The 25,317-nt window shown below is 35.8% G+C and overlaps 2 protein-coding genes across 2 annotated transcripts; both read left to right on the forward strand.

Annotated features, from left to right (window-relative positions):
* Positions 1–2,234: 2,234 nt before the first annotated feature.
* Positions 2,235–5,763, forward strand: LOC131941001 (insulin-like growth factor-binding protein-related protein 1). Its single transcript, XM_059299964.1, has 7 exons — positions 2,235–2,366; positions 2,898–3,077; positions 3,257–3,406; positions 3,767–3,852; positions 4,080–4,223; positions 4,404–4,582; positions 4,756–5,763. Exons 2-6 carry the CDS (start codon positions 2,923–2,925, stop codon positions 4,574–4,576), a joined length of 708 nt encoding a protein of 235 aa, XP_059155947.1. The 5' UTR covers positions 2,235–2,366; positions 2,898–2,922; the 3' UTR covers positions 4,577–4,582; positions 4,756–5,763.
* An 8,094-nt stretch (positions 5,764–13,857) lies between these two features.
* LOC131940992 (uncharacterized) lies at positions 13,858–25,065 on the forward strand. Its single transcript, XM_059299937.1, has 6 exons — positions 13,858–13,897; positions 14,699–15,400; positions 15,574–15,776; positions 17,127–18,030; positions 19,565–19,768; positions 23,984–25,065. Exons 1-6 carry the CDS (start codon positions 13,858–13,860, stop codon positions 24,181–24,183), a joined length of 2,253 nt encoding a protein of 750 aa, XP_059155920.1. The 3' UTR covers positions 24,184–25,065.
* Positions 25,066–25,317: the final 252 nt, after the last annotated feature.

Consider the following 25,317-nt stretch of genomic DNA (forward strand, 5'->3'; position numbering starts at 1 on the left):
TATGTTTAACATTTCTGTGCATGTATGTGACTAAAGAGTTTGGCTGGTTTCAAATTAGACCTCTACGACTACTGAAACACTGCTGAGCGGGGATAATGTAAACAAAAACAAAAAATCTGAGACCTGACTAACCTCAGGCCCAATGCTGAGATTGAAATGTTACTTCAGTACCCAGCTGCTTATAGATGTTTATCACCAAACACTTAGATGATTCGCGCGTTTTAACCAATTTAACTGGCGGGGTGAATATAATGTACGCATACACTAAGTAGCCTATTACTTTTGAGTTAACAGTAGCGTCACAATGCGTAGTATGTGCCGGGGGGGGGGGGGGGGGTGCGGTCCTCATCGGATGACACAATTTATCGAGTGACACCAAATCGAAAGATCGCATTATTTACTTTCAAAACAATGTGTTTTACTACCAGTTAAAACAATACAGTAGTCAAGGAGAGGGGCAACACCAAACGAAAAACGCAACATTGTTAGAGGGGGTGGGTGACACCTTCAGTTTCATTGTTGGGTGACAAAAGACCTTGCTACATCACTAACTAATTTATATCCTACGGAAAATACACTTATTTTATTTTATTATTTTTAGTGCATTGAAAACCCTATTATTATAAAGGTTTTTGAAATAATATATTGCTATATTGTTAGTATGACTAAAGTCGTAGTCTCGGAAACTATCTTTCGTGTGTCAGTCTGATTTTTACCACTGAGTTCGGCTACACTGTAAGAAAGAGAACTTCTCTGGCACTCAGAGGCGTAGCGACCCTTCCCTGCGCCCGGGGACAAACTTTCAATTTGGCGCCCCCTCGGGAGCAAATTTTCAATTTGCACCCCCCTCAAACTTTCGATTTGCACACCCCCCCCCCCCCCCTCAAACTTTCGATTTGCACCCCCTCAAACTATTTATAATGCAAAAATGCAGCTAAAATGACATTTTTATTTGTTATTACAACCCGTTTTGGCGCCTCCTAAGGTCGGCGCCCGGGGACATATGTACTCCCTGCCCCGCCCCCCCCCCCCCCACCCCCACATCGCTACGCCTCTGCTGGCACTTTATTAATATAAATTAGGTAATATCAACAACGTTAATAAGGTTTTAAGGAAATAAAATGCTGCTTTGGTAAACTAATAGCCTATAGTTTTGTATAATGAGCCGAAAAGGACTGTTTATAATATTCTGATTAGTATTGTATGCCCCACTTTATCATTCCCCATCACCCCTACTCCTAGCCGCTGCACACCACAGAATCATTACGCGCGCGAGCACAATCTCCAGCCTTAAGATAAACAATGCGCCTTACCCCCCCCCCCCCTTGCACATATCGCTCTTTAACACAGCACTGACCGTGCGAAGTTTAACCTAGAGTTAAGTACGTGAGACTATATCTAGACAAACCCAACCCAAATTCATCTACTTAAGATGGACGCCCACAATCGACAATGCTGTTTTAAATTTAGAATTTAAAATTTAATTTTTTTTTAAAGTATGTTGGCTCTTAATGTGGGCGGCTTATGCCAAGCTGACATACGTATATAACACACACCCACAAACACACACACACACACACACACACACACACACACACATATATATATATATATATATATATATATATATATATATATATATATATATATATATATATATATATATATATATATATATATGTGTGTGTGTGTGTGTGTGTGTGTGTGTGTGTATATATATATGTTAGTATGAATGTGACTCTGTATTTATTTATTTTTATATAGACTACCCTGTAGCCCTATACAGTTATAATAGCGTGTGAATTTGTGTTGTTGAAAGTGAGTGTTTGCGTGGGAGAGGAGCTAATCCCGTTAAATCGCCGTTAATGAATCAACACATAGAGGGTCTCGTGCTCCGTAAAGGCCTACCCATGTCTGAATGAACCATTTCCAATTGTTATTCGCATCTCGTTACTGTTGTTCAGATTCTACCATTACTATCATTCTATGTAACTCATAGACAAATCTATTGCATGTGTATATGACTAATATGAGACTTATCATTCTATGCTAAGCTGTTTACACCCTTCACTGCGCTGGTTAGCAAACAAAATAACTTCATGATATGAAGAAGTGCTAGTTCTCAAACTGTGTGAACTGTTATATCCGGGTTATCTGCGCGCTGAGCGAAAAGACAGGAGTGCTTGAGAATCATCGGGGCGAGTATGAAGGCCTGCGTGAGGAAAGACTGCACCCTAAAACGAAAACGGTGAGCACAGGCAGATGTCTATTTTTAACTCGCCACGTACGACTACTGGCCTACATTCTCAGTACCCAGCAAGCCTAACTTCAAGACGTAACACAGAACTGCTGAGTCCAGTAAATAGGTAAATTTATTCACTTACTTTCAGGTTTCTTTTAGTTTTACATACCTCCATCCTCTGCATAAATATCATATTAACATAGATTTAAATGTAATTATAAAATAAGTGGTAACATTTACTGTTAGTTTACAAGTCCATCTATTATTTTCTGAGTCTTTGAGTTGAGCAACGGTGCCGAGTTTTGTTTCCGGAATGTGATGTGGCATGCTGATGAATCATTTTTTTTCTAATTTAAGGGCGTTTCCTTTCACTTAAAACCCTCCCCCATATTAAAAAGGAAAAATTATTTCTCAGCTTTTTGTTGTAAAAAAAAAACAACATTACGCTAGTTTTGTATGGATAAGATAACTACTATAGAATCGAAGTTCGTTTCAGACTTTTCATAATTGGTATATTAAACATTATACCACGTCGTTACTGGACACTGTCTGGACTTTATGCTATAATTGATGTAGCCAATGTAGTTCTATAGATTATTATCCCAGGTTTCATTTTTTAGCTAATTAACTAGCAAAATTTTTTATTGAATTCTAGGTGCTGAAATTGGAAAACATTAAGAATGAAGATTATTTTAGTGGCGCTGTCCTTGGCAGTGGCAGTTATAGCAGATAAGTGCACATACAAATGTGCCAACTGCCCTGTCATTGAAAGAACAGATTGTTTGGCTGGTTTCGATTTGGATCCTGAATGTCATTGCTGTGATATTTGCTCTAGGTAAGTTTATCTAATAGTGTTACAAAAGTGTTGAGATTGTCTTAGTTGTTTTGTTGTATTATTTATTACTTGTGCTTTTTATATATTTCTTTTTTGTTGTTTATATATTTTACTCACATTCAAAATGTAAATATTATAAAGTTGTTTCCCCTTTTTTTTAAAAAAATAATGTTTTCCAGGTTTGAAGGCCAAAAGTGTGATATGCCAGATAGTCCACTGAAATATGGCAAATGTGGTGATGGTCTCAAGTGTACAGAGACCATTGGAGGCAACATCTGTCAGTGTCTCTGGGAGGAAATTGTATGTGCCAACAATGGACATACATATGGGTAATTCAAAGTGGAAAAATATCTACAACAAACTGATGAGGTTATATGTAGGCATTATATACATGCATTTTTTACTCAAAGAAGATCCTATAGAGGCATATATATATATATATATATATATATATATATATATATATATATATATACATATATGAATGTATACAAGTATATGTGTAGGTGTTTGTGAATATTTTTGCATGTGTACAATCATATAGGCCTATAATTATTTATTTCCCCTTAAGAGTGTATTGTATTTAAGAATATGAAACAGGAACTAACCAGACTTTACAAGAATTCCATTGTTTATTAGTCTACAACATTTGTACTGTATATACTTATCATGTATTTCTTTCTGTTCAGCAACTTGTGCCAGATGATTGCTGCTGCTGTCAGAGAGAACAAACAGGACACTCTTGAGGTCAAATCTGTTGGACCTTGTGAACCAGGTCAGACATTAAATTGTTAGCTGCATCCAGTTTTTTAAAAACTTGTGAAACATTATTTCAGAAGTGTGCAAAACAATAGGTTTTTTTAAAACATTACATATCTAGATTTTAGTTGTTTTTTTAAATGTGATAAAAATGTTTTGCAATAAGAAAAAAAATTTAATTACTTGTTTTAGAGTTTCTTTTTAATTTTTTAGTTTCAAATTCAATCTATTGTTTCGTTTAAGGAGCCACAATTGTGACCAAGCCTGAATACGTCCGTAATGCAACAAATGACAATATTGTGCTAACTTGTGAGGCTGTTGGCTTCCCCACACCCATCATTAAGTGGAATGTTACTAAATCAAATGGCAAAACCTATGAAATGCCAGGTAATGAAACCTCTTTGTAACTAGATTAACTTTGTTGAACATATATAATATATATCCATATTTACTAAACCAAGTAAATACCTTCATTATGCCTTAATTATTTTTACAAATATAACTTATATTACTGATATATTATTTACTAGATAAGTAGAATATAATTTTGAATGTGGTACTTCACAGGTGATGACAGCCATGTTGTCACCGCCTCCAGGGGTGGGCCAGGTAAGTACCAGGTCACAGGTTGGCTCCAGATTGAGAAGCTGATGAAGCGTCATGAAGGGGACTACACCTGCATAGCAATTAACTCACATAATGAAGACACAGCCAAGGCTAGGATCAAGGTCATCAACTAAATTAAGGTATAACCTATTAATTTAAAAAAAAAATATTGAGTTCATGACTCAATAATGTTACTACAGCTACTAGATTGATTTTACCCAACAATGTTTAAATCTCATTTTAACTAAAAAAAGGTATAATTTGCATGCATTATATACATTTTTACCTAATTCTAATAAGTAATTTATTAAAGTTTCTCTTGTATTTCAGACTAATGTTCAATAAGGCATTAATTACATCAACAGAAAACAAGTGATGCATATACTTTTTTTTGTCTAAAAACGGTGCTATTATTTAAGGTTATCTACCATTATTTCACTTCTTATGGTGCTAATGTTTTATATTGATGTATTTTTTACAAAGTTGCCTTATAGCTTTTATTTTCTATAAAGCTTTTTGAAAGGTGTTTATTTTGTATTTTTAAAATCTTTTATAATTATTACAGTTAATAGATTCTGAGTTTAAAATTAAAAATAAACAATGTATTTACAGTGAAGTAATTTTAAATTCACCATTTTGTTTTCAAAATTTGCATGAATTTATTTTCTTTTTGTTTAGATCAAATATAAAGGCTGAAATAACTTTACACTATGCCATTAATCAGCATTCATTCAAATGTAGATTATATATTTAACTTTCTTAACATGCCTTTACAAATCAACTGCACTATTCCATATGTGCCAAAGTTTCTGGTTGTACATATTATGCTAAGAGTGCATGTAGAGATGTTTAGGTATTTTAGTTTTAAACAACAAAATTTACTTTCTTACTTTTTGTTCAAGTTTATCTAAGAAATATAGTAATTCATAAACGTTTTGGGAAAAAAATCATGTAATCTAAGATTATACTAATGTTTGTTTTGTAAGTAACTGCAGAAGTTGATGTTTTACAATAACAGCAACACTTGGCTGGCAGGTTAAACAACGAATCAATGTCTTCCTATTGTATCTTACTACATTTTTGTTAATACTACTGTAAAATTTATACTATTAATATGTGTCTTTACGTTTTGAACAGGAAATTAATTAGTTCTTAACTTGCTTTATTTAAAAAAATATTTTTGGCTATTATTTAAATATAGTAACATATCACATATTGGTAAAAAAAATATTTTTAAAACAACTTGTTGGAAAACCACTATAAATCAAAACAATTTTTAGATTCTCAAATATTTTTACAATTAAAATTGAATTTCTCTTTTTTATGTTTGTTCATTTGAGATTTGTATGTCTTAAAGTGTAGTAAAAAAAAAGTTGTATTATCACAAGAGGCCGCGATATTTTAGTCATAATGTGTAGGCAGTAGCGTAGCGAAGGGGGGGGGGGGCGGGGGGGGTACATACGTCCCCGGGCGCCGACCTTAGGGGGCGCCAAAATGGGTTGGAAAAATAAATTGAAATGTTGAGGGGGGTGCAAATCGAAAGTTTGAGGGGGGGGGGTGCAAATCGTTTGTCCCCGGGCGCCGGGAAGGGTCGCTACGCCTCTGTGTGTAGGCCCTAAGCATCAGAGGTAATATATGACGTCACATATTTATGGGCAGGCGTTTCTTTCAGACTATCTGTGGTGGAGAGGGGGGTAGGGGCACTTGAAATTCTTCGGGATGGGCGAGGAGGGTGGACAGTAGTTAAAGTATTTTTTTTTGTTTAAATTACATGTATTTTCTATTTCATCCAGCGATGGGGGTGGGGGGGGGGGGGGGGGGGCGGGGCGGTGGACGTATCCCGGAGAGATGCCTCAAACAAACACTTGTACAGACTACATCGGTGGACGGTGGGGTGGGTTTAAATTCAATTTTATACTTAGTAAGTTTCTTATGCCATAAACGGTTTGTACTATTAGTTGGCTGTTCCCTTGGTTAGGAGTCAGCTGATCTTAAGAGAAAAAAAAATAGTCCACCCATTAAGGGGAGAGAAGTGTGTTTTTCCCCGATACAAGTGTGGATTCTCTGTTCTGCTGGAATGTTGATAATCGATAAATTCAAACAAGTGTGAGCTGATGATAGATAAAACGAGTGTTAAAAAACAATTATAATAATAAGGTTTTAAATGTACTGAAAAAAAGGGGAAAAAAACTCTCTTTAGTAAAAGCATTGGTATCTCTAGAAACCTTTTACACATTTTAGTGACCAATGCTTTTACTAAAACGGGAAAGTTTTTTCCTAATTTTTTAGTGCATTTAAAAGGAAATTATTAATAACACTTTTTTTAAACTAATTTTATTTTTAACTTTTTAGTATTTAATAATTAAAAATTGTAAAGATACAAGAGTAAACAGATATTTTAGTTTTAATAACACTCAGAACCACCTTTAAGCCCTATTTTTTTTTATTCGTTTAACTTTAATTATGTTGACACACGCAACTAAAACATATATGCCTTGTATCTCGTTCGCACTCTAAACGATAATTATCTGCCCCTTAGTCCACTCCGTGACTAAGATGCGTGAATACAGCTAGCACGACTGATCATGTAAAATCTAGTTATCTCTAAATAATCTTTAAATAAAGTTTAAATGACTAATTTAGTATTTATAATTATTTTAAAATTTAGATTTCCTGGCATTCTTATCGGATAAAAAATTTTGAACGACATCGTTGCATTACACGAACCCACAAACTGAGACTCACGCACTAAATCTAACGTTGATTGAAGAAAAATTAACACAGTGCAGAGAGCATTTCCAGAGAGAACCCAACCAACCATTTTTCTAAAGAAATCTTTGTAAAACATATGATCAACCAACGCTTTTACGGTTAAATGAATTATTTTATTGAAATTAAAAGCTTGTAAAAATAATAAAAGTTATAACAAATGTATATATGCTCAGAATGGTGTGGGCGTTGTTTCAGTGTCAATATTAGCTGAACAGACTGTGAATGAAACCTGCTCGCCATCTTTATTCGGAGACAAGGAACATATCACACTGACCGACAACTGGGCCGTGGTTGAGGAAAAACAAAATATCTCATTAAATATTTACCAATCTAAGCGTTTTTAATCAGGCCACGTATCAAGTGAAATCAAATGAGATTTTTAAACTGTGTTTTACTTTTTTCTGAACTAACTCTCTTACATTTTAAATGATGTATGTGCGTCATCGTTGTCTGTTAAGGCCTTGTTTTCTGATAAATGGTCCACTTTCGTACAATTAAAAATAGTTAAAGATTTTAAAATAGGATTGTATTTCATAGTGAGATCGAGGCTTAATTCAAGGGTGTATATTAGAGTTTCTTTCAGGCAGGAAAACTTTTGTTTTCAGTTCTGTAAAGTTTGGAAACCTCAGTAGTTATCAAAAGTCTGCAAGTAGCCTAGTGGGTCTACACATTTCATATCAACTTTACAAAACCTCTCTTTACAATTTATTTCTGTTTTAATATTTTTGATAGTAAAACAGACCACGAGAAATCGTAATTCTTAGTTAGGTATTCGGACCTTTTAAATTTTAAAATTTAATTTTTTTAAATATTGGTGGGTGTTTTATTTTTTAGTTACATTGTTTTGGCCCAGTTGCAGACAATAAAATGAAAAATTGGCCTAATTAAATTATCTGATTTTATCTAAGACTCATCATAATAAGTAAAGTTCTCTTTTCAAACCCTGACGATCTATAGGGCAAGTCAAGTAGAGTTCACTTGTTTCTGTGAACTCGGCACATAAAGAGATAGTGTGGTCAGCACTATGCCCAGCCGCCTTTACTTTCCCTAACGTGAGTTAGGTACCCATCAGAGTTGGGTAGACTCAGGGACGGCCTACTTACTTGGTTAGCAGTCCAGCTCTCTACCACTAGACCACTCCGTCCCTACTCATCATAATACTTCCTCGTATTTTGTCATGGACACGCCTATGCTTATATTCTTACTTTGTTATAGACACACTTATGCTTACTAAACACACCTCCTCGAACTTTGTCCTAGACACACGTCCCCGTAGTCATGGACACACCTATGCTTCACCTCTTCGTACTTTGTCCTAAGTCTCAGACACAATGGACACATCTATGTTTATGTCACGTGTGACCCATGGCAACCATAACACAAAAAATAGATCATTCATACATGATACATGTCCCCGTTTGAAATAAATAATGAGAGCTGAGTAATTAAAAAGTTGGACTAAATTTTCCATGACGTAGCGCGGAATTTCAGAATTATTTTGCTGCGATTTATAATTCTGTAACTACAAATTAATTAATACCTTGGCAAATTAGACTTAATTATTCACAGGCGTAATGATGCCCAGTTTACACGAGTAAATTATTATGGAAAGATAACCAGTACTATACTTTTATAGGTCATCCTGACACAGCGGTCTAACGATCTATTGGGTCAATCTCTTCAATGGTTTAATATTCCATTCAAGAAATACATTGTGCATGTTGTAAAACTTTGAGTATTAATATTCCATTCAAGAAATACATTGTGTAAAACTTTGAATATTAATATTCCATTCAAGAAATACATTGTGTTGAAAAACGTTTAGTAATAATATTCCATTCAAGAAATACATTGTGTTGTAAAAATTTTAGTATTAATATTCCATTCAAGAAATACCTTGTGTTGTAAAACTTTTAGTATTAATATTCCATTCAAGAAATACATTGTGTTGTAAAACTTTGAGTATTAATATTCCATTCAAGAAATACATTGTGTTGTAAAACTTTGAGTATTAATATTCCATTCAAGAAATACATTGTGTTGTAAAACTTTTAGTATTAATATTCCATTCAAGAAATACATTGTGTTGTAAAACTTTGAGTGTTAATTTCGTGCACGTTATTAATTAATTCGTTCTTAATGTTTTATTGATTTTATTGAGCAGATGTTCTGTTTTTATAAGATCTTATTTAGTTCACATTGTCTGTCACTTTGTCCGTCTGTGGGTTTGTAGCAAATCATTGTGAGTTCATTTTGACCCACTTTTAATTTAGCGATTACATTACTAATTGGGCGTGGATGGTTGGGTTGGTGTGATGTGATGTCGTTGTCTTTTGACTTTGAAATCATTTCATTTAATAGAAAACACATGAAGCAACTATATTAGAAAAATCATTAAGTCCCCTCGGCTCATGATGATTTAAAAGTGTAATCATTCAACCATTCTAACAGGAAAAAAATGAAATATTATAAGAGACAAATAAATCTAAACTAGTGTTATTTTATATTGATTTTTACCACCGTCCCAATATACTAAGTATAAAAGATAACTAATTTATCTTTATATAATACTATGTGCACGTTTCATCCTCGTGTTACCTTTATATAAATGAGCGAAGGATCGATAACTTTATTTCGATTGTTTCCCTTGGTATCGCTTTCATGCCTACGTGATTCTCGGCTGTCGCGACAGTATTATTAAATAATCGCTTTAATGATTTTTTTATCTGAATGTCACTTGTTTCTCCTTCATCGATCTGGGTCAGTGTACTTACTGCACAATAGCACTCTACATCAATGCTCTACACAAAAAGCTACTATACAACAAAGTACTACACAGAAAAGTACTATACAACAACACACTACAAAAACACCTACTACAGAACATCGTACTACAGAATACCCTACTACACAAGAACGAAATACATAACAACCTACTAGACAACAAAGTACTACACAACAAAGTACTACACTACAACAAACTAATGAACAACAAAGTACTACACTACAACAAACTACTGAACAACAAAGTACTACACTACAACAAACTACTGAACAACAAAGTACTACACAACAAAGTACTACACAACAACAACGTATTACACAAAAAGTACTACATAACAAAGCATTACATTACAACGTACGATACACAACAACGTACTACACAACAAAGTACTGCGCATCAAAATACTACACAAAAAAGTACTACACTACAACAACGTACAATACACAACAATCTACTACACAACAAAGTACTATACAACAAATTACTATACAACAAAGTACTATACTACAACGTACTACTCAACAACGTTCTACACAACAAAGTACTATACTACAACGTACTACACAACAATGCACGTTGCAGAATGTCCAAAACAATCCACAAGGTTATATGAAAACGGAACAGGCAAGTATCCATTAAAGAAATTGTTTTCGATATAGCCAAAAGGAGTTGTAATTAAACTCAGTGACTTGTTGACTTTCTGATAAGAAGCAACTCTGGACTTGTAGAAAACAAAATCATTGGCCTGGGTGTATTGATTAAAAACTCAACATGGATGGTTGGAAACGTGAGAAAATTATTCTGATACTCTAATTAGATGAACGGGTGGGGGAGAGGGTGGAAAGGGTGGAGAAGAGGGTGTAGGAGAGGATGACAGAGAGTGCGGAGGAGAGGGCGAAGGAGAGGGTGGAAGAGAAAGTAAAAGATTAACAATGAAATGTTTGCATGTAGAAGTTATATTTAAATTGTTTTTGTTTTATAAGAAATAAAACAGTCTCAATTCGCAGAATGTTTTGGAAATATATCATTTAAGCATCAGCGATGTTCTGCTTTGTATTCACGCAGTCTTGTTCATGTAAGTTAATGCTAGTTATGAATACTTATTCATTCAAACATTATCCAACTTATTTTTATCATTTCAACTAGTAATGCAAAATACAGTGTGTTTTTTTTTAAAGAAACATGTGTACTGCAGTTATCAGAATATTAACAGAGATGCAGTATTATGCAAGTTTCTTAAAGTTATTTTTAAATTCCAAAAAAAAATAGTCGCGCTTAAAAAAAAAATCTTTTATTTTAAAAACACATTTCTGAGAGTTTAAATGTAATTAGTAATTATTTTAAAATAAAACAAGAAATTAAATTTTTAAAAATAACGTCAATTATTCTTTTTTAAGAACACGGCCCATCGAAAACAAAGATTTAATTGGTTAAAAATGTTTTAAAACGCCATTAGCTCTTTATGGCTACATCAAATTAAGTATTCTAGGTCAGCACTGAAACAACTAGGACACTTAGGTCAGCGGGGAGAGCGGACGAGGAAGCTTCGGTTCTGCTCACCGTCAATGTTTGATCAAGTTAAAATAACTGCTCTCATCAATTATCTATACAATATTTGTTTTCTTTACGAAGCTTTAACATCCCCCCCCTCACCCCACTCACACACTCACTCACACAAACATGCTATTTGGGCTTTGGTTCGAGTTGGTGTTTTGTCTATATATAGATTGAATTAAAAGAGGATTTTGTGGAGACCAGTTTCAAACTAAACTGAGGTTGAGGGGCTAGGTGCGAGTGGTACAATCGGTGAAGCAGAAAATACAAGAATGGAAAGACAACTTCAAATGAAATGGCAAATTATCTTTATTGTATTAACAATCCTTCGATACACTTCTTCGGCTGGTAAGTACTTGATTCCAGTTACCTTTATAGAGCTGTAATTATGATATTTGTAGACATTTACTTTCTTGCTCAGCTCAATTTTCTAAATTCAGAACGTTAAATCTCCCGTTTTGCTTATTATTTTAACCTTTACAAACTAACACCAAGTCATTAATTCTATATACAAACAATGTTCCCCTTTTAGTGGCAGTTAGCCTGTTATTCTATTAGAATATAAGCTGCTGACAACAGGCTTCCACGAGACTCCATCCTGGGTTACTTTCTCCAACTGTCCCCAGTGGTAACCCATCTTTCTTGTGCTAGTTTCTCCAACTGTCCCCAGTGGTAACCCATCTTTCTTGTGCTAGTTTCTCCAACTGTCCCCAGTGGTAACCCATCTTGCTTGTGCTAGTTTCTCCAACTGTCCCCAGTGGTAACCCATCTTTTTTGTGCTAGTTTCTCCAACTGTCCCCAGTGGTAACCCATCTTTCTTGTGCTAGTTTCTCCAACTGTCCCCAGTGGTAACCCATCTTTCTTGTGCTAGTTTCTCCAACTGTCCCCAGTGTTAACCCATCTTTCTTGTGCTAGTTTCTCCAACTGGCCCCTGTCGTAACCCATCTTTCTTGTGCTAGTTTCTCCAATGGTAACCCATCTTTCTTGTGCTAGTTTCTCCAACTGTCCCCAGTGGTAACCCACCTTTCTTGTGCTAGTTTCTCCAATGGTAACCCATCTTTCTTGTGCTAGTTTCTTCAACTGTCCCCAGTGGTAACCCATCTTTCTTGTGCTAGTTTCTCCAATGGTAACCCATCTTTCTTGTTCTAGTTTCTCCAACTGGTCCCTGTCGTAACCCATCTTTCTTGTGCTAGTTTCTCCAATGGTAACCCATCTTTCTTGTTCTAGTTTCTCCAACTGGTCCCTGTCGTAACCCATCTTTCTTGTGCTAGTTTCTCCAATGGTAACCCATCTTTCTTGTGCTTGTTTCTCCAACTAGTCCCTGTCGTAACCCATCTTTCTTCTGTGGCACTGCAAGTCACGTTTCCAGGATTCTCATCCCTTGTCTACTTTTTCCCACGTTTTCTTTAACTTGCTTTCGCGTCTTTCCAATCAAATCTTGCGATCGAAATTTCGGGGACTTCCCAGTTAGCTAGCGCGCTGAAATTTTCAGGGAAGCTTTGTTTCCGATGACAATAGAATATTCAATTGTTATTATTACTAAATAGATACATGGAAACATTTTATTGATCATTTTAGACCGCTATATAATTGTACAAAAAACGTGGGGGGAAAGGGACATAACCCAGTAATTGTAATTTGATGAAAACAAGGTTCGGTACTCTCCCTCTTTTTGCTTACTGAGTAGTTGTCACGCGGTGTTTGTGTACAAACAACCAGAACGTAACAACTGGTGGCCAGTATGGGGGAGACGATATGGTCGAGTGGTTGGGCACACGATTGCTAACCCACTCGACACGGGTTCAAGGCACGTGTTTTTTACGAGTTCTCTTCGTTTACCCAAAAAAAAAGTGAATGCGAAAAGATAACATCTTTAGCAAGATTTTAAAGCAAACAAACAGACAAAGACTAAAAAGTAGAAAATAATTATCATTAAAAAAGTTTTAAAAAACCCACGTTTTCTGATTGAACTAAAAAGTAGAAAATAAATGCTATACATCACAATAATGCAAGCGATCACTCTACTATAAGCGATGAAAAACGTGGGGCGCCGTGATTTTCTTACAGTTTCTAATACTGTTGACTCTCTACAAGCTCCCTAATAAAAGTCAATAGTATTATCTAATCAATAGTAATATAACTTTTACATCTTATATTAACAATGACCGATAAAAAACTTTTACTTCGGCGCGCACGTTTTTCATCGCTTATAGTAGAGTGATCGCTTGCATTATTGTGATGTATAGCATTTATTTTCTACTTTTTAGTTCAATCAGAAAACGTGGGTTTTTTTAAACTTTTTTAATGATAATTATTTCCTCGTGGAGACTGCTTCGTATTGTGAGTGTGTTTTCTTGTACACATCGTCAGCTACATAAGGGTTAGGCTCCGAATAAACTCCTTCATTAATAAGCCGTTTTTAATTTATTGGTGTGGTACTTAAGGGAAAATATTTGCATACAACTGTGACTCTTCTGAAAATATTTTTACCATTGCTACAGTGGCCATCTTGAAAAAAAAAACTTTTGTGGAGGTCTCAAGGTTCAGACTAACATATATATTGATCAATTTATCATATCATCATTTAATCCTTCTTCTACTAGCTCTAATAGAGTCAACAGGCTAATTTTTGTAACAGAAAACAGTCCAGAAATATCTTTTTATCGAATTTTCTGACTTTGTAATCGTTAATTATAATTTTTTAAAAATTTTAATGGGTTTTTATTTATCCTCATATATATATATATATATATATATATATATATATATATATATATATATATATATATATATATATATATTAATATATATATATTAATATATATATATAATATATATATATATATATATATATATATATATATATATATATATATATATATATATATATATATATATATATATATATATATATATATTAATATATATATATTAATATATATATATATAATATATATATATATATATATACATATATATATATATATATATATATATATATATATATATATATATATATATATATATATATGTATGTATATATACAAGATTTGTATATATATATATATATATATATATATATATATATATGTATATATATACAAGATTTGTGTCGTATTCCATTTGCCTATTTTTACTCTCGCAGCTCCAAAATTAGATGTAGCATCTGCCCAGGAACACGGTCATCAGGCCGAAGCAGCAATACACATACCCGTTATCCCCACCCAACATGTCTCCCTTGTAGTTGCTAATCCTGTTAACACCGGCGCCAATGTTGCAGTTAATCCTGTCAACACCGGCGCCAATGTTGCCGTTAATCCTGTTAACACAGGCTCCAATGTTGCAGCTAATCCTTTCAATACCGGCATCAATGTTGCCGTTAATCCCGTCAACGCCGGCGCTGTTCCGCAGAAGCCGGAGACGTCTGTAAGCGTCGATGTTGGAGTCGCCAACGAGTCGGCGTCGGTGAGCATTTCGTTGGACAACAGTGGGGGCGCGGGCTCTGTTCATGTCAGCCAAGCGCCCAGCATTCACCCTGTGGCACAAGACACCACCACGCTGAGAACCATTCTAGCGGGGTCACTATCGGCGTCACAAGCTGGGTCACCATCGGGGTCACAAATTGGGTCACCATCGGGATCACAAGCAGAGTCACAAGCAGGTTCACCGTCGGGGTCACAGGCAGGGTCACAATCGGGGTCACAAGCAGGATCACAAGCAGGGTCACAAGCAGGGTCACAAGAAGGGTCACAAGCAGGGTCACAAGCAGGATCAACACAACAAGGGTCTTCTTCCACGAGCACAGGAACTTCAGGCGAAAGCTCGGAAACTGGCGATCCAAATTTAGGTAATTACATTTAAATTATGATCCTATTTTATGTAATTACATAGCAATGGAAAACAAATATTTGAATACTGTATCTGTAAAAAAAGAAAAAAAATTATAAAAAAAACAGACTAACAATTTTTTACTTCTTTAACATAATAAGCCATACGACAATCTAATACCTTCCTACATAGCCGGGGTACTCTGCTATGAGGACAGTCCACAAGTTGTAGAGCGGAACTTACCATGCAACGAGAAACAACTACGCAAGTCTGATCTGACAGCCCAGCACTTGGTCCGACTGTTGCGCAATGAGGGGGGAAACATCATCAGTGATCTGATGTCTGCCGAACCCCCGGGACATCTGAGGTTGTCGGGGCTAGAGAATTCCCCGTGGGTGAGTATCCGTGTGTGTAGCTGAAGCAGTGGCGTAGCGAGGTCGGGTGTCAGAGACGTAGCGACCCTTCCCGGCGCCCGGGGACAAACTTTCAATTTCGTGCGCTCTCCGGATCAACCTTTCAATTGTCGATTTGCACCCCCCTCAAACTTTCGATTTGCACCCCCGCCCCTCAAACTTTCGATTCGCACCCCCCTCCCCTCCACCCTTGTCGGGATTTGTCATTGTCAAATTTGCTCTTAAAAAACTATTTAACACTCGAATTAATCACTTAATTAAGTGGAATTATCATTTTTCTCTATATTTTGCTATTTTTTGCCTTGGTGTCACCCCCCCCCCCCTAAATGGTGTCACCCGGTGCGGCCCTCATCCACCCCCGCCCCGCCCCCCCCCCCCCCCCCCTCGCTACGCCACTGAGCTGAAGTACGAATTTTACGGTTTAAGAGAACACCTAGGGAATTACGGTAACGGGTAGTCGACTCATGTTAGTGAAAGTAAGGACAGTTGGGCGTAGTGCTGACCACACCACCATACCTCCAGATGCCGAGGTCAAGAAACATGAACTTTACTTCATCTGCCCGATAGATCTTTATGTCTAACAGGGGAACTTTATTTACTTAACTTGAGGTGCCATGTCATTTAAAGACGACCCATAACTCTTTATTTGAATAAGTTTATTTCAACCACATTTTTTAAATTATTATTCGGTTCCATCAAATATCTTTTAATTTAACAATTTCTTTTATTTTCTAAAAAAATATGTTTTATTTAAATCAAATAACCATTAATTTAACACTATCTTTTATTTTCTAAATGACTTATCTAGTTTAATCAAACATTATTTTTGTGAATTTAACAATTTCTTTTATTTTCTGAATGATTCAAATAGTTTAATCGAACATTATAGTTGATGAGTTTATCAATTTCTTTAAATTTCTGAATGATTTTTTCAAATTAATCACGTCTTGGATTTGATCATCATTCCTTTTATTTTTTTAAAGAATTATTCAGAAAAATAGATGAAGAATGTAACAAAAAATTAAAACAAAGATTTATTCAGTTCAATCAAATATCGTTTAATTGAACCATTTCTTTTATTTTCTAAACGATTGATTCAGTTCTATCAAATATCGTTTAATTGAACCATTTTTTTTATTTTCTAAACGATTGATTCAGTTCTATCAAATATCGTTTAATTGAACCATTTCTTTTATTTTCTAAACGATTGATTCAGTTCTATCAAATATCGTTTAATTGAACCATTTCTTTTATTTTCTAAACGATTGATTCAGTTCTATCAAATATCGTTTAATTGAACTATTTCTTTTATTTTCTAAACGATTGGTACAGTTCAATCAAAACTCGGCCGAACTTATCTCCAAACTAGACAACGTCCTGCATCATCTACGCGAACACCACCATCATCTACGTCAAAACGTCCGCCAGTATCTCTCTCTCGTCAGCCTCACAGACATATCGTCTTTAGCTCTTTCTTTACTTGACACAATGAGCTCAACCTTTGGAGCTAACGTGTGCCCAGTCAACACAAGTTTGAAAGTTCTCAACGAATTCGATGTTCACGCCCTGACATACTCGTGTGTCAAGCTCGCGCGGGAAGCAGAAAATTTGACTTTTGTGGGATCACAGTTTAAAAAACAACTCTCCCGCACTGAGTACCTATCAAATACAAGAACAAACCAACTCAATAACCAGGCTACCACCAACTACAATACCGACAACAACGTCAATAATTTAAACAACACGGTGTATGACGAGGCCATCGACGATTTGTTAGAAACAGTGAACACGGTAAAAGAAAGATCAGACCACATTGTAGAGTTGCATCGTCTTCTCCAAGACACTGTCTCCGGTTTCCATAGTTCCCTGTCACTTTTAAAGACAGGGCTACACCAAGTTTTAAACAATGGAAAACTACCTGGTTCTGAAGCTTCAAATGAAATCCCAACACAGGATAAATCGTCAGGTTTATCTCCAGACGACAAATATTTGAGCTCGACCTGGAACGCGTCAGCAGAAGACATCATCGTGAGGTATAATTTAACCTGGTTGCAGCAAGATCTAAAGCAGAACATCACTGAGGTCATTGGAAGCCTACAAGCTCTGATAGCCAGCGTAAATTATCTTGAAGAGCTGTTGAGCTCGGCCAATGTCACTGAGCCGGTGCAAGACCCACTGTTAGATACAATGGCGAATTGGAATCAAATGAAGTCACGGACCAAACGAAGCGCTACAGGTCAGTATTCTTATTGTAGTATATTTTACTTTATTCATAAAAGTATGTTCTTATTGTTTTGATATTAACGGTTAAGTAGTTTTAAAATGTATACAAGAGTTGCAGCTTGTAATGGATTTCATAACAGGATATGCTATTTCATTTTTTTAAAAATACTATCTTTAAAAGGTAGATAGGTTAGCTTCTTGCCCTAATAGGATACACGCCGCTGACAAGAGCTTTTCAGGCATCTCTGTCCTGAGCTAGTCTCTCCAAATGTCCCCAGGTGTATCCAATCTTCTTGGTGTCTTCTTCCAGGTCACGTCTCCAGGTCTTTCTTGGTCTGCCTCTTTTCCTCCTGCCCTGTGAATTCCAGGTGAGGGCTTGTCTTGTTATGCTGGATACAGGCTTTCTGGGTGTGTGGCAAATCGATCTCCATTTTCTCTGGAGGATCTCTTTTTCAGCTGGTTGTTGATTTGTCCGTTGCCATAGTACCTCATTTCTGATGGTGCTATGCCAGTGTATTCAAATTATCTCTCTGGGGCATGACTTTATTAATGACTTATTGAAAGTATGACTATATCATTGTGATGACAATTCCCCCCCCTCCCACCCGCACCACTTCAAACACTAACCTAAATAGCCAAAATTAAGATCGCACTGAAAGTGTTCAAGTAAATCAACCTTTTTCTGGTTTAGAACAAGGGATGATAACACTTAGGCCTATATTCAACAGAACTTAATACTTCAGTTGTTGTTGTTTTTTTTTTATTGCTGGTCCTTTCTTTAGGAAATTAATAATTATTTTGAACAGTCCACTGAGACGAAATTAATCTTTTGACATAAACTCATATATCTGAAAATTGTTTCTATTCATATAAATTATACACTTCTATAAAACCTTCGCGCCTCCGTTAGCAATAGACCAATGTGAAAAAAAGGCTTCTATGCCTGCCATTGTTACCGTTATAACATTAATTTTTATTGTTACTATATCAATTTTGTTATCATTATTAGTCCGCGCCTTTCAGATTGGAAACGTCTAGACAAGGACTACTGTCACTATCTCCTACAATTTATAACATTGATATTTCTAAGCAAAAGCTCTACGACTATTACTTTTTTTTAAAAGACATGCTCTTTGCAGAGTTTCTTCCAGGCATCTCTTCGGGGGGGCAAAGCCCCCCCCCCCCCCCCCGAACGAAATGAAATTTATATAATTTATATAGAAAATATATACTTTTAACAGTGTCCGCCCCCCCCCCCCAACCGAAGAAAGTCTACCGCCCCCCCCCCCCCCCCGAAAATTTCAAGTGCCCCCCCGGAGAAAAATGTCTGGAAGAAACACTGGCTCTTTGGCCTTTTGCTCAAGTGGGTGATTGCATGAAAATGTGATTGCATGAAAAATGTGATTGCCCGAATGACAGACGTTCGAAAATCGATTGCTAGAAAATGTATTAAAGTAGTACGAGCAGTCGGCCTTGTACAAACAGCGTAAGTGACACAAAAGTTCATCTCCATTTGTTGTATAAAATAAACGTAACCCTACATGCAGGAATAACCGTGTCTGGCGAGTCGTGTCAGAGACAAGGCAACCTGATTGACCAGACCAACTACGTCAGTCTGTGTACGACCTGTGTCCACACCACCGTGCTGGACAACAACTACTTCCCCCGGTACCTGACGGAGAAGATCTGCGGACACGGCAGAAACACCAACCCGAACTTCCAGGACGGATGTCTGTTTACTCCCGGTCAATGTAAGTCTTATTTTACGTGAGAGTCTGTCGAATATAGTCTGTATGGCGGCTTGATGTATAGTTCTTTGATAATGTAGAACAACTGTCTGTATTGTTCTGATTGTTTGTTTGGGAACTTGGTGTATAGTTCTTGGATCATGTAGAACAACTAGTTATATTGTTCTGATAATTTGTATGGCGACTTGATGTATGGTTGTTATTGTATGTAGAACAAGTAGTTATATTGCTCTGTGTGACAATCCACACACTCGGCTTGAGTCTGTAAGACTTCACTGAGTTCACCCAGCTCTAATGGGTACCTGACTCACGTTAGGGAAAGTAAAGGCGGCTGTGCATAATGCTGACCATACTATCCCTTCATATGCCGAATTTACAGAAACACAGAAACAGGTGAACTCTACTTAATCTGCTCAATGGATCACAAAGTTCGAAACGACAAGTTTACTTTGTAGAACCTATTGTCATGTACAGATAGCTTTGACGAGAATAGGTTAAATGGACTAAAAAGGTCGAACCAGGTGGGTTTTTTTTAAATTAATTGATTGACTGGATTTTTTTCTGTTTGGTGTTGGGAGAAATAAAAAGAGTGTTGTTGAATCAAAAAAAGTATTTACTGCGCTATGACTCATCGGATGGTTTTAACCTTCGTAAATATTTTTTTTTCAGTGTTCATATTCAAGGGGAAATTATGTAAAGCATAATTGTAATTAACGCCCTAAGTATCTATTGTGTTTTAGAGAATAGATGAACATTAGCTATTACTATACACGAGTTCATATTCTTATAACTAGCTGGATTTCTTCCATCTCTGATGAGTTTCATAAAGAAGAGCAGTCCTCAATTAAATGTGTCTGGGCATTGTGCTAGACATCATGCTCAGAACTGTAGCTTTTATTTGGTCATTACAAATCTCTGTAATTACATCTAGCGATTTATATTGGATTGCTTTATTTCTATCGCATCCCCGCATGTTTCGCGCCATGTTGTTTACCAATTCTTTTATTAAAAGCCCCTAACAACTACCAATACATACTTTAATATCTAACCTGTATTTCCTTACCTCTGACAGCTACCAATACATTAATATCTAACCTGTTCCTGTATTTCCTTACCTCTGACAGGTACCAATACTTACATTAATATCTAACCTGTATTTCCTTACGTCTGACAGCTACCAATACATTAATATCTAACCTGTATTTCCTTACCTCTGACAACTACCAATACATTAATATCTAACCTGTATTTCCTTACCTCTGACAGCTACCAATACTTACATTTATATCTAACCTGTATTTCCTTACGTCTGACAGCTACCAATACATTTATATCTAACCTGTTCCTGTATTTCCTTACCTCTGGCAGTTACCAATACTTACATTTATATCTAACCTGTATTTCCTTACGTCTGACAGCTACCAATACATTAATATCTAACCTGTATTTCCTTACCTCTGACAACTACCAATACATTAATATCTAACCTGTTCCTGTATTTCCTTACCTCTGACAGCTACCAATACATACATACATTAATATCTAACCTGTATTTCCTTACCTCTGGCAACTACCAATACATTAATATCTAACCTGTTCCTGTATTTCCTTACCTCTGACTGCTACTAATACATTAATATCTAACCTGTATTTCCTTACCTCTGGCAACTACCAATACATTAATATCTAACCTGTTCCTGTATTTCCTTACCTCTGACAGCTACCAATACATTAATATCTTACCTGTATTTCCTTACCTCTGACAGCTACCAATACATTAATATCTAACCTGTATTTCCTTACCTCTAACAGCTACCAATACATTAATATCTAACCTGTATTTCCTTACCTCTGACAGCTACCAATACATTAATATCTAACCTGTTCCTGTATTTCCTTACCTCTGACTGCTACTAATACATTAATATCTAACCTGTATTTCCTTACCTCTGACTGCTACTAATACATTAATGTCTAACCTGTATTTCCTTACCTCTGACTGCTACCAATACATTAATATCTAACCTGTTCCTGTATTTCCTTACCTCTGACTGCTACTAATACATTAATATCTAACCTGTATTTCCTTACCTCTAACAGCTACCAATACATTAATATCTAACCTGTTCCTGTATTTCCTTACCTCTGACAGCTACCAATACATTAATATCTAACCTGTATTTCCTTACCTCTGACAGCTACCAATACAATAATATCTAACCTGTATTTCCTTACCTCTGACAGCTACCAATACATTAATATCTAACCTGTATTTCCTTACCTCTGACAGCTACCAATACATTTATATCTAACCTGTTCCTGTATTTCCTTACCTCTGACAGCTACCAATACATTAATATCTAACCTGTATTTCCTTACCTCTGACAACTACCAATACATTAATATCTAACCTGTATTTCCTTACCTCTGACAACTACCAATACATTAATATCTAACCTGTATTTCCTTACCTCTGACAGCTACCAATACTTACATTAATATCTAACCTGTATTTCCTTACCTCTGACAACTACCAATACATTAATTTCTAACCTGTATCCCCTTACCTCTCACAAATATCAATACATTTATATCTAACCTGTTCATGTATTTCCTTACCTCTGACAGCTACCAATACATTAATATCTAACCTGTATTTCCTTACCTCTGACAGCTACCAATACATTAATATCTAACCTGTATTTCCTTACCTCTGACAGCTACCAATACATTAATATCTAACCTGTTCCTGTATTTCCTTACCTCTGACACCCACCAATACATTAATATCTAACCTGTATTACCTTACCTCTGGCAGTTACCAATACATACATTAATATCTAACCTGTATTTCCTTACCTCTGACAGCTACCAATACATTTATATCTAACTTGTATTTCCTTACGTCTTACTGACAGTTACCAATACATTAATATCTAACCTGTATTTCCTTACCTCTGACAGCTACCAATACATTAATATCTAACCTGTATTTCCTTACATCTGACAGCTACCAATACATTAATATCTAACCTGTATTTCCTTACCTCTGACAGCTACCAATACATTAATATCTAACCTGTATTTCCTTACCTCTGACAGCTACCAATACATACATTAATATCTAACCTGTATTTTCTTACCTCTGACAGCTACCAATACATTAATATCTAACCTGTATTTCCTTACCTCTGACAGCTACCAATACATTAATATCTAACCTGTATTTCCTTACCTCTGACAGGTACCAATACTTACATTAATATCTAACCTGTATTTCCTTACGTCTGACAGCTACCAATACATTAATATCTAACCTGTATTTCCTTACCTCTGACAGCTACCAATACATTAATATCTAACCTGTTCCTGTATTTCCTTACCTCTGACTGACAGCTACCAATACATTAATATCTAACCTGTATTTCCTTACCTCTGACTACTACCAATACATTAATATCTAACCTGTATTTCCTTACCTCTGACTACTACCAATACATTAATATCTAACCTGTATTTCCTTACCTCTGACTACTACCAATACATTAATATCTAACCTGTATTTCCTTACCTCTGACAGCTACCAATACATTAATATCTAACCTGTATTTCCTTACCTCTGACAGCTACCAATACATTAATATCTAACCTGTATTTCCTTACCTCTGACAGCTACCAATACATTAATATCTAACCTGTTCCTGTATTTCCTTACCTCTGACTGACAGCTACCAATACATTAATATCTAACCTGTATTTCCTTACCTCTGACAGCTACCAATACATTAATATCTAACCTGTATTTCCTTACCTCTGACAGCTACCAATACATTAATATCTAACCTGTTCCTGTATTTCCTTACCTCTGACAGATACCAATACATTAATATCTAACCTGTTCCTGTATTTCCTTACCTCTGACAGATACCAATACATTAATATCTAACCTGTATTTCCTTACCTCTGACAGCTACCAATACATTAATATCTAACCTGTATTTCCTTACCTCTGACAGCTACCAATACATTAATATCTAACCTGTTCCTGTATTTCCTTACCTCTGACAGATACCAATACATTAATATCTAACCTGTTCCTGTATTTCCTTACCTCTGACAGATACCAATACATTAATATCTAACCTGTTCCTGTATTTCCTTACCTCTGACAGATACCAATACATTAATATCTAACCTGTATTTCCTTACCTCTGACAGCTACCATCGCCCCTGGAGGATTGTGCCAACAACAACAGTTCCACATCATCTTACTGAGGCGAGTGCCAGGAAGATGCATGAAGATTAGCAGCCGAGGACTCGTTTTTATAACCGACCAATGGGAGAGCGCCACGTACCCTCTGCGTATTGGATGTGAATGTGTTGTCAATCAAAACTCTCAATTTGCTCGATATGCTTAGTTGAAAAGGTCCACAAAATCCAAAAACAGTTTAAAAATCCAATGTAATTAGCCTGTTGAGGTACCAAGTGGCCAGTCTAAGGTTGGCTTGAAGCAATTATCTCCAACAGTATAGCTTTTGAGCAACCTAAAATAATGGCTCTCTTCATGAGAGAGTTGCAAGTACCAATATGCTTAAACACCAGCTATGCAGATAGACCATAGCCCCTGGTACCCCAATCAGAAAAAAAAATTATTTTGAAATATCGTTTCCAATCCTCCAGCTGCAGTGGCGTCACTAGGAGGGGTGTCACCTGGTGCTGTAACCCCCCTCATTAGTCCATCTCAATATTTTTGTTTTTGTGTCAACCCCTTCCTTGCAATTTTCATTAATGGATAAAACCTTGGTTTTTTTTTCTGCAAATTTTGCGATTTTTTAATTGGCGTCACCCTCTAAATGTTGCCACCTATACAGACCAACCCGGCCCTCTTTTGTAACGCCACTGTCCATCTGTAAAGTTGATGCAGTTTAAAAGGTGACTGGATTGAAAGAGATTCTTCATCATAATATATGTTTACAACTTTGGAATTTGTAATTTTTTAAAATAACAGTTAACATACACCAGAGGTTCCCAAAAGAAACAGCAGAGCTCACAAAAAAAAGCTGAGGTACCCCAAGCGACACCGCCCAAAAAAATTAGTTTACATCTATTGTTGCAGAGAACGAATTTGCCACACAAAATTAAGATTATTAAATTGTTCTGAAGTGTTTAACATTTGCCTTAACAGACAAAATGTTGTAAATATAACTCTTTAATTTATTCTTCAATCCACACATCAACTAGTGTTACAATACACAGTATTATCATTAAAAGTTGTGTACTGCAATGGCTAACTCTCACCATGATGCCAAAAATTAAACACATTTTTCAAGTTTTACTTCGAATTTTAAATCTTGTGTTGTTTTTTTAGTCTGATTGTTTTTTTAGTCTGATGTAGTGTTTTATTAACTTTTGTACTGGTGAAATTGACGGTTGCTGCTGTTTCCTTGTTCAAGCGGAAGACCAGTTGAATAATGGTAAGGGAGGTAAATAAAAAATGGGGTAACATTTAAATACTCTCGGTGCATATGGTAAGGGGGGTAATCAACACAGGA

Source organism: Physella acuta, unplaced genomic scaffold (assembly GCF_028476545.2).
Source record: "Physella acuta isolate Inbredline_101_S28 unplaced genomic scaffold, ASM2847654v3 ptg000339l, whole genome shotgun sequence".
Taxonomy (NCBI): Eukaryota; Metazoa; Mollusca; class Gastropoda; family Physidae; genus Physella; species Physella acuta.